Raw genomic sequence first — 11026 nt, 5'->3', positions numbered from 1 at the left:
CACGCGCGCGCACACACACACGATCGCTAAATATAATAGTGCATTAGCGCCATCTGCTGCTTACATTGACCAAAGGCAACTTTATTGGTATGAGACAAAAATACAAATACAGAAAACGATAACAAACACACAAATAGATAAACAATTATAAAAGAGAAAATTAAGTTGAAGATTGTGAATTGAAACCCATAATAATATAATTAAATTTGAACAAAAAACACGGAGGTAGGCTATAACTGTGCAAGCTGTGGAGGTGTTGATGTTTTGATTCAAAAAACCTTTTGAAGACTTTGATGTCTCACATTTGGCTTTGAAAAGTTGTTTTGTTTGCTTGGAATTTGCCAACATTTCAGGGGTTGATTAAAAAAGAAAAGGGGATAAATGTTTTGTTGTTATTGTTTTAAACAGTCTCTTTGTTCTTTCTTTTGATATATTCAAATATTCTTGGGGGTCATGATATGTGTGGATAGCAACTTAAATAAAACTGCTGTGGAAAGAGTGAATTATAAAAGAGTTTACTAAACATTGTTGATCTAAAACCAAAACCATTTTAAAAGCTCAACCGCACATGGGTCAGTTTCTTAAAAGTAAGAAATACATTGTATGCTGTAGAGCTCAACTGTTGATGATGTCACAGTGATTGACACTGGTGGGTGTGTCTTATCAAACTGAAGTTGTCCCCTGCTGCTCTTTCACTTCATTCACATTCCCATTTAATGGTTTCACTGTAGCTGATCCATTTCATTTACTCTGTTACCTCTGGAATAATAAGAAAAACTTTTTTTCTACATATGGATGGTGCTCATACTACACTAAAGATAATGCACAAGGGCATAGGGATGAGCCCTTCTGAATAGAACACGAATAGTTACACATCATTATGAGAAAAAGAGCTTCGAGGCACTTAAAATAATTTTTGTAAGTAAATAAAGTTTTAAGTTTTTAAGTTAAGTAAGTAGAGTACTCAAAAAGATATCTGAAGCACCTTTAGTTTTTACAGTGTGTGGGGTTATTCATGGTCTGTTGAAAGTACCTTGTTTATGCTCTTACACTATTAAATGTCAGTGTTCAGTGGATGAAGTTGAGTAGAATAATTTCATCGCATTGTACCCAGTTACAAATAAATAAAGAAACATTTATTGAGTTCATAGAGCAAGCCTTTCACTGATTGTTTACATCTAATTCGCACAAAGCATAATGGTGTGAATAAGGTGGATAGTCTGAACATGCAATACATATTAAATCAAATACAAATTCATTTGTATAGCTCTTTTCACAGTGCACATTGTTTCCAAAGCAGCTTTTCAGAAAATTTATGTATCTACATCGCAAAAGAGTGTTCTTTTATCAGAAGTGAATGTGTTCAATAATGTTCATTTCACAAATAGCAGTTTATATACAGTCAACTAACATTAATTAATTTTAGGCAGAACTTCATTACATTATAATTTCTTCAAGTGTTCATGGCTGGGGTTGGTATCATTTTCAGAAGTTTGCATTTTCAGCGCTCCAGAATGTTTTTGTCATGTAAATGAAAAGGACAAAACACGTGATTTTTTTTTAGTTGAACATGGTGTTGTGTAAACAGCCCCGTAGATTTGAGTAGTAAAATTTCCAATTCCAGATATCTATTCTGCTATTTTGACTCATGGTAACTGACAATTAAAAAAATAAATAAAAAAAAAACAGAGAAAGAAATAAGAAGTGTCAACAACCTGACATGACATCCTCTTCTGTCACTCATAAACGTTACTAGGCAACCTGCAGCGGGAACGCCTACTAGCGACCAACCCCCCCCCCCCCCCCCCCCTCCCCATGCATGACGTCATGAAGAGACAAAACTCGGGTCATTTTCTGTTATCTACAGCGTTAGTGCTTGACAAACGGCCAGGGAATAATGTTTAACTCTTTTGTTTTATTCTGTTTGTGCCTTTGTCGTCTGGTTGGTAAGTTATGAATTAATTTTTATGTCTTATTCTATTTTTTGTAAGCTCGTTATTTACTGTATACAAAAATTAACCAGGTTTGTATTATAATAAACCCCTTTTTTTGCATATTGATTATATGTAATGACAAAATAACAACATTACAACAGTAAACATGATTTTATTATTATAATTATTGGTAGTAAATCCATGGTTCATTTTCGTAAGGGAATTTTCTCAGACATTTCTTTACAGAAGGAGGGTAATTTTATTTATTAGTTTTGGAGTGTGGTGAGTAATTTATTCCTGAAGGAATTCGTCTAGAAATATACAATAGTAATAAACCATCTTAAATTAGTTACAAGCATCAGAAAACATTTTGATATTGAGGCCAATTTATTTCGAAACTAACTTATTCAGCTGAATACGATTTATTCAGCAGATCCTCAGAGTGCTATCACGTGACTGAAACTACAATCTTGTAAATCTCCAACAGCACACAGCTTGTATAAATGATATTTATTGTACATAGGGATGTAGTCTAGATTGGGGCCAAATCCCTGGTGGTTCTATATGATGTTGTCCATGGATTGATTTAATGGGCTATGTTTGTCTCAGAGCCTCAATTTGTCTGTATTTTCCAAAATATATATATATATATTATTAAAGGTTCTGTTTTAATTATACTGACCAGCCTTCATTGTATCATTGTATGTTATATAGTTATTGTTATGGTTATCTTCGTAGTTATCGTTCTTGGTGTGAACAGACCTTTAGTCTGTGACAAAATGTGTTTCTGTTTTCTTTCTAGATGTGACCGATGCGGTGAGGAGAATATCAGTGATGGGGGGAGATTCTGTCACGCTACACAATGATGTTTCTGAAGCACAGAAATATTTGTTGATACAGTGGATGTTTGGAAGCACAAGAATAGCTGAAATGAACAGACTCACACAAACCATCTCAATCTATGATAGTGCCGATGGAAGATTCAGAGACAGACTCAAACTGGATCAGATTGGATCTCTGACCATCACAAACGCCAGAACCACAGACTCTGGACTTTATCAACTCATAATTGTCGGCGATGAAACCATATACATGAGTTTTAATCTTACAGTCTATGGTGAGTAGAACATTATGGTTTAATTTACACTAACCTTCATTTGAATGATGTATTTGGCACTGTAAAATGTGTTCTATTATTTTCAATATTCCTCACATCCTCATTTTATGATATTGGCTGCTTTAATTGCATTGAAAAATATATTTTTTTGTAAATAAAGATCAGAAGTGTGTGTGGTGAGACTAATGTAACAGTATCATCTGTCATTGCCAGAGACTCCACGAAGTTCTACATCATCAGAAAGTTCATCAAGCTCCAATCCTGTGACATCCAGCTCTGTGGTGAACAAATCAACTGTCAATCAAACCGAGAATAACAACTCTACTGAACCCCATCAGCCGAGTTCAGGTACACGACTGATGATATTCCCATTTCTTTACAAAGCAGATGTGTTAAGTAAAGTAAATCAGTGTGATTTTAGTTTTTCACTCTGAAATCCACTGTTAGTTTATTGGCCTGGTTGAAGTCAAAACCCAACACGTATTTATTGCATTGGTGCAGTACATATTATTCATATTTCCGCTTGGGATTGGCCTATAAGGGACTGTATACACCAACTAAAACGTGCCTTTATGCATTTGGCAGATGCTTTATCCAAAGTGAAATTACATTGCATTTGATGTATATATATATATATATGAATGAGTGAGTGAATGGTTGAATGTGAGGCAATTTATAAAGCGCTTTGGATGGCCATGGGGTCTGTTTAAAGCGCTATATAAATGCAGTCCATTTACCATTTACCATTTAACAGCTCATGCATTCGTTGGGATTTATGCTTTACGGTTATTGGCGGCGCATTTGCTTGCTTTATTTATTTGTTTCCTAGAGTTTACAGGAATAGAGAACAGATTGATACAGAAGTGAATCTGGTGTCTGGGAGCCATGGGGAGGTTGGGGTGGGGGGCAGTGCTGATTTAAAAACGTTAGTCAATGATCATGGACAATAAATCTCATAATCACACACATTTTTAGGAGTGAATAAAAACAGTTTAGAATTGCTGTATATTCTACATCCATAGTAGTTGTTATTTTACTAAGCAAGGAAAGTGTGCATGCAGACAATCAAATATGCACACCTTGTCTTCCCAGTAGATGCTTGTACTCCTAATAATAACCCACAAACTGGCACCTGTACGTCTGTTTAAAAGCAGTTGTGGACAGTAATGGAGTAGCTTTACTTCGTTACTGTACTTAAGTACATTTTTCAAGTATCTGTACTTTACTGGAGTAGTTTTATTTTGAGTAACTTTTACTTTTACTTCACTACATTCCAAAGCATAAGATCGTACTTTTAACTTCACTACATTTCATAAAACATATCGTTACTCCCTATAATATATCACGTGCTCCGACACGCAGAAGCGGTGTCTGATTCATCATGAACGAACTGAGTCTTTTCAAAATAAACTTTAATCGGATCGCGAATCGCACCAAACGATTCGTTTACGAATCAGAATGATCCGATTCCAGCTGTTCTGGAGTCGACCGCTCACTGATTCAAATGAACCGTTTAGTGCGAGTCATCAGAAGTAAGGGAGATCTTGTGAGCGCGCGTGCGTCTGATGTTGCTAAAAGTAAGTTATTAATGTCGAAATTTAGGATTAATTATTGTAACTGAAAAATCATATTTAGGTCAAAATTGTCAGTTGTTTGGGAACTAAATCCGCTGTAAAGAGTGATCTGTTTAAGCCCACTGAAATGCTGACATGCAGACACATCAATCAGCGTCTCTGTGTTTTAGGTTAAAAAATAAAATAAAATAACCTTAAACTAACACAGATTAAATAAAATAACTCATGCATGTCCAAATTCCCCGCCACCGTAATATTAACAGTTTTATTAAAATGCTACCATGACATCTGTTTTTATATTGTGTATTAACAGTAACGTTATACATATGTATATTGTTTGGATTAACTAGACGAGTAACGTTAGACAGACATGAATGTTTATTCATAACAGTACTGAAAATAAGTAAATATTGTAGCTGATGCTAAATGTCTAGCTAACAAGCTGGTGCTAACTTGAGGTACTTTTTATAAATAATGTCCAAATATTTTTATTCAACCACCTATATATATATGTATATAGATTACATCTAGGGACAAAAGAAAGGATGTGATGTTCAGAACATGGTAACTAGTAATTATCAAAGAGGGGAAGAGATGCACCCCGTTTGGCCAGGGGTGTTTTTACACCACAGACAAGGTTTGAGAAGGAAAAATTTATATTTTCCTTAAAATGTTCTTCCTAACTTCAGGCCTTATTATCATGTCATATATAACTGTGATGTTCTGTAAAACCACAAACTTTAAAACACTTTCACAGATCACAGATTCCAAAATAATATTTGCTAGCACAACTATTAATAGTTCTAATAATGAATCATCATATTTTCATGATTTCTGAAGATCATGTGACACTGAGGACTGAAGGAATGATGTTGAAAATACAGCTGCACATCACAGAAATAGATTATATTTTAAAGGATATTAAAATAGAAACCATTATTTTATATATTTTATTTTGATAATTTAGAATTATTACTGAAATACAACCTTTTTTGTTTCAAACAGTTCAATGAACAATAATAAATGAAGTACCTGGAGCTGACAATGAAGTAAATGTATAATAATTGGCAAAGATTATTTAAACGCGCGTGTGAGGGGCGGAGACGCGCGTGAGGACCAAACAGCAGAACGGTTGGAAACTTCACTCCTCTTATTATTTCTCTTTTACTATAGCGATTTATTTTTAGACACGTGATCTGAGTCTTTCATAGATTTGTAGAGTTATTAGAGTATAGAGTTATTAGAGAAATTTAGTTGTTTTTTTTTTTTTACATTCTTTGGTCGAAGTTTTCAGATCGGCACTTCGGAGCCTGTTCGCGACTCCGTTGATTAAGATCAGCACTTCGGAGCCTGTTCGCGACTCGGTTGATTCAGATCGGCACTTCGGAGCCTGTTCGCGACTCGGTTGATTCAGATCGGCACTTCGGAGCCTGTTCGCGACTCGGTTGATTCAGATCGGGACTTCGGATCATGTTCGCGACTCGGTTGATTCAGATCGGCACTTCGGAGCCTGTTCGCGACTCGGTTGATTCAGATCGGCACTTCGGAGCCTGTTCGCGACTCGGTTGATTCAGATCGGCACTTCGGAGCCTGTTCGCGACTCGGTTGATTCAGATCGGCACTTCGGAGCCTGTTCGCGACTCGGTTGATTTAGGTCGGCACTTCGGAGCCTGTTCGCGACTCGGTTGATTCAGATCGGCACTTCGGAGCCTGTTCGCGACTCGGTTGATTCAGATCGGGACATCGGAGCATGTTTGAGATTTTTTTTTTAATTCAGATCTGGACATCGAAGCAGGAAGTGTTTGTCAAACAGTTAATTGGTCATAAATTAATATTTGAACTTGAGGCTTTTTTTTACTTGTCGATTCAGCATGTACATGGACACACACACAAAAGTAGGACACACTCTAGACTTAATCATCAGTAGAGCTCTAAACTTTTCATCCATTGTTATTAAGGACGTTATTCATAACCGTACTGAAAAGAAGTAAATATTGTTAGCTGATGCTAACTGTCTAGCTAACAAGCTTGCTGGTGCTAACTTGAGGTCATTTTTATAAATAATGTCCAAATATTTTTATTCAACCACCTATATATAAATATAGATTACATCTGGGGAGAAAAGAAAGGATGTGATGTTCAGAACATGGTAACTACAGTAATTATCAAAGAGGGGAAGAGATGCACCCCGTTTGGCCAGTGGTGTTTTTACACCCCAGACAAGGTTTGAGAAGGAAAAAAATCATTATGAAAATATAATTATATTTTCCTTAAAATCTTCAGGCCTTATTATCATGTCATATATAACTGTGATGTTCTGTAAAACAACAAACTTTAAAATACTTTGTTCTTACTGGTGAAAATCAGATGGTCATCTCTGTTTTCTCTCAGGTACATCACAGTGTAAGCTTCACAGTTAACATTACTCTCATCAGTGTAGTCCATATCAACAACAAAAATATATCTTGACTCCATATAGTGGTTATTTTGGGGAAAATCCCAGGTATTTTGAGCAGTAGGATTATAATTTTTTTTTTACAAAAATGTGCTAATATAAAATTAAATTAGCCTATATAAAATTGCAAACATCTGTCTTTCAGTACTTTTTTTTACTTAAGTACATAAAAAATTTTGTACTTTTGTACTTTCACTAGAGTAAAATTGAAAAAGGAGTACTTTTACTTTTACTGGAGTAATATTTTATTATACGTATCTGTACTTTTACTCAAGTACTTGATTTGTGTACTTCGTCCACCACTGTTTAAAAGACACTTAAATGCACAATCCTGATCCAGCGTTTTTATTTTTTCAGACAAGATCCACTGTTGTAGTTTCACTGAAGCTGCGATCCGATTGGTTCTCTCTGCTTTGGTGGGCGTGGCTACAGTTGCTGTGCTGGTTTATGACATCAGATCAACAAGAAGTGAACTGATCAGGACAGAAGAGACGAAACATTACCATCAGACTCATGTTAAATCAGACCAGCAGAATGAATTGAGCAGAAGGGAGAGTTCCGTATATGTCCACATGTAAAGCAAAGCATCCACCGAGGCATATCACAGAATCAGTTGCTGTACATTTTTGGGGATTTTTTTTTAAAATAAATATTTGGTTTTACATTAGCGTGCAGCTTGTTTTAGTTTTATCTGTTCTAGTGTATGTTTATAATGTCATAAAATGCTACACAGTTCAAATAGCAGTTGTGTACATTTGCAGGTAAGTTTGTGAGTCATTGTGAATCCTGCTGTGGTCTCGGTTGTTTACATCTTTACAGAAGATGTAATATATAAGTCTATGAGCTGCTGAGGCAGGCGCATGTGGTCCTCCTCCCCTCCCCTCTGAACCTCTTGAGCAATTTCGAAAGTGAAAGCAAAGAGCGAGTGCACGCTCAAAAGCGATTACAAAAGTCTGAAATGCACCCCCATCCCCGTTTTACTTGATTTCAGCATTTTCTGTGTCATGCTGTAAATGATTGCGGTCTGCGGGAGCGCGCACAGCATGTTAAAGCTGTACCGCCCCAGTTTCTACACATCTGCGGCTGCTTTATCGGGATCAAATGGTCATAACCTGTAAATTTACATTGCCTTATATCCGTGCTAATAGCAAAGAACATTTTCTGGTAACGGAATAATCAAAATTGTGGCCAAAGATGTGTTTGAGTTTATATCATAATCTGGCATGAGATTTAAATGATTATATGCAATAACAAATGCCTATTTTACTCTGCATTTAAGAGTACTTCTAAATATGTACGAAATTATGTCCATATATCCACTGAATTAAGGTAGAGTACACCTGAAGACTTTATGTTTCATTATGTTTTATGTTCATTATGTTTCTAAGCTAAGTAAGTTGTTTTGATTGCTGAAAATATTTAAGGCCTTGTCTTTAGAATTTAGATCAAGTCATTTTGAGGCAAAAAGAACAGTTCACATTGTTCACAAACAATAGACGAAAGGAAACTGTTAAAATAACCACAGCATTAACAACAACCCTGAAATAAGAGCTTGAGATTTATCTGAGATTCAGATGCATGAAGGTAGCATTCATTGCTAGCAAACAGACATCAGGCGCGTTTTCTTTCAGAATCGTTATTTGCTGATGGAGAGGAAAAGTTACATACTATAGCATTTTTACTTTATGAAAATGTGATAAAGATAAATGTGTATTGCACTGAAAGAGAAGTGATCTCGCGCTCATAGAACATAAGGTGTATCAGGAAATGCCTAATGTGGAGAAAGGCATCTATATCTGCAGCTAAGCTGAATGAAAAGCAAAATGAACTGATGTAGCTTTAAAACAATAACACACACAAAAAACATTTCTGAATGATGCAGTGTTAATTGACATATAATTTATTATAGGACAGAAAGTATAAAGTATATGTTTTACAATTCGGTGCAGAAAATTTTAATAATTGTGGTATTGAGTATTGTAGTATATAAAACAATCATAAAATTGCCATTAGAAAAAAATATATAGATTACAAATAATTGATTATTGTCCAGCAGTGTATTTGATTTCTTACAGCAAATTCAAAGAGATTCATAGCAACAACAACAAGAAAAACATAGATATAATTATGCATAAATGGGCCTACATAAAAATGATTGAATTTGACATTTCTGTCACTTCTGAAATTACGGCGTATCCCTGGTGTAACCAAATGTAAGTTTATACATAATACTTTTAAAGCTCTTTTTAAATCCTTTTTAAATCTTGGCTGACATAAATTTCTACACATGCCATGTTATGTCAAAGCATCATAAAACTAGCATCTAAGAATTGACAAAAGTATTTTTTTTCTTTTGTTAATTAGTTTTTTTCTCTAATCTATGGTTCTGTAACCATAAAGGCTGTTGTGTTATTTGCCCCCTCACTAAGCATTTAAAGGGTCATCTGATGCTTTTTTTTGTGTATTTGGTGTAATATAATATGTTGACATTCTGTAATGTTCAAAATATTTTTCATTCAGAATATTTCAAATGCTGTCCATTATTGTAGGTCCTCTATGCCCCACCTCCAGGGACGGATTGGCAATCGGGAATACCGGGAACAATCCCGAACGGCCGGTGGTCAAATTTTTTATTATTATTTTTTATTATTATTATTTATTTTATATGATACGCTACCGTACCGGCCTGTGGCCGGCCGCTCAGCTGCAGCGGAACGCAGCTGTGTGTCTGTCTGTGTGTGTGTGTGTGTGTGTGTGTGTGTGTGTGTGTGCGTGTGTATGTGTGTGTTTCAAACTGGGCCAAACCAATACTTCCAATCTTAAGGGGGGATACGAGCGGCCCCTCCCAACTTGGACTGATCCTCGTATTTCCTGACATCCGATTGGCTCAAAGGCGCCGATCAAAGGAGTTTACTTGGTTAGGTTTGAGTTTGTGTGAATGCAACAACAGAGACAGACGGTAAAAATGGTGAAACGAAGGAAAGAAGAGAAAGAAATGGTGGGGCCGAAAAAATAAGAATGAAAAAGAAAAAAATGTTGGCACAAGAGGCAGCAAAATGTGCCAAATTAACGGACCTTTTCCGCACTGAAAAGGGTGCTGTGGCAGGAGGTGCAGATGAGCAGCATGGATAGGACAGGTGCGGCGACACGCTGGCTGGCTGACTGTGCGTGAGCGTGGCGTTTCTGTTGAGTGTAAGCTGCGTGGTGTTTGCGTAGCGTTTTCCATGTCTTTGCCTGGTCTTTGCACACCAGACACGTGTCTGACACAGCGCTGCTGCTAGGTGACATAAAATAAAAATAAGCCTCTGGTAATACATTTGTTTAAATTACATTTATATCTTCATTTATGTCAAAACCTAGAGACTCTTAAATATCAAAATGTAATTTATTAATATTTATTCGTGTCAAAATGACATAAACATCTTTTCCTATTCTATTTTGGCTGGAAACGCTTCCAACACGCTTGTCATACATTAAAAATACATAAATAGTCAGGGATGCATGACACAATAAAGCCCCAGACTTAAATAAAGCCCAAAGACTTATACCCCAAGGAGGAGCAGCAGCAGCAGGAAGAGAGAGGAGGAGGAGAAGAGAGGAATAGGAGCAGGAGAGAGGAGGAGAAGGAGCAGCAGGAGGAGAAGAGAGGAATAGGAGCAGGAGAGAGGAGGAGAAGGAGCAGCAGGAGGAGAAGAGCAGGAAACAGACAGGTAGAGGGGTAGTGTGCAGGGCTGGGTAGGCAATCATATTAGGCATATCAATCAATCAATCAAAGCTTTATTAACAACACGCACACAAAAATAGAAAAATACAGCACAATGTTACATATTTACATAAAGGATAAAATGCCAATAGTTCCACATACTAGATAATAACCTGACTGAAGCACAGTTTGAATTAGAAAATGTATTATTCTTTGTCATATTTATTACTCATGTTCTTCTCA

At 36.2% G+C, this 11026-nt stretch overlaps 1 protein-coding gene across 1 annotated transcript; it reads left to right on the top strand.

The window, feature by feature from the left end:
* The first annotated feature begins 1881 nt into the window (after positions 1 to 1881).
* On the top strand, positions 1882 to 7678 carry LOC113092161 (uncharacterized). Its single transcript, XM_026257774.1, has 4 exons — positions 1882 to 1946; positions 2737 to 3051; positions 3265 to 3399; positions 7438 to 7678. The coding sequence occupies exons 1-4, from the start codon at positions 1898 to 1900 to the stop codon at positions 7656 to 7658; spliced, it is 720 nt and encodes a 239-aa protein (XP_026113559.1). The 5' UTR covers positions 1882 to 1897; the 3' UTR covers positions 7659 to 7678.
* The last annotated feature ends 3348 nt before the right edge of the window (positions 7679 to 11026 follow it).

Source organism: Carassius auratus, unplaced genomic scaffold (genome assembly GCF_003368295.1).
Source record: "Carassius auratus strain Wakin unplaced genomic scaffold, ASM336829v1 scaf_tig00214501, whole genome shotgun sequence".
In the NCBI taxonomy this organism is placed as follows: domain Eukaryota; kingdom Metazoa; phylum Chordata; class Actinopteri; order Cypriniformes; family Cyprinidae; genus Carassius; species Carassius auratus.
Note: the sequence above shows the minus strand (reverse complement) of the source record. Positions and strands in the feature narration are given on the sequence as shown.

Excerpts from the sequence above, each read along its gene's own strand:
- LOC113092161 (XM_026257774.1), top strand. The coding sequence starts at position 1,898 with ATGTTTAACTCTTTTGTTTTATTCTGTTTGTGCCTTTGTCGTCTGGTT. Across the intron at positions 3,052-3,264 it reads TTTTAATCTTACAGTCTATG|AGACTCCACGAAGTTCTACA; the intron begins GTGAGTAGAACA and ends TGTCATTGCCAG. Across the intron at positions 3,400-7,437 it reads ACCCCATCAGCCGAGTTCAG|ACAAGATCCACTGTTGTAGT; the intron begins GTACACGACTGA and ends TTATTTTTTCAG.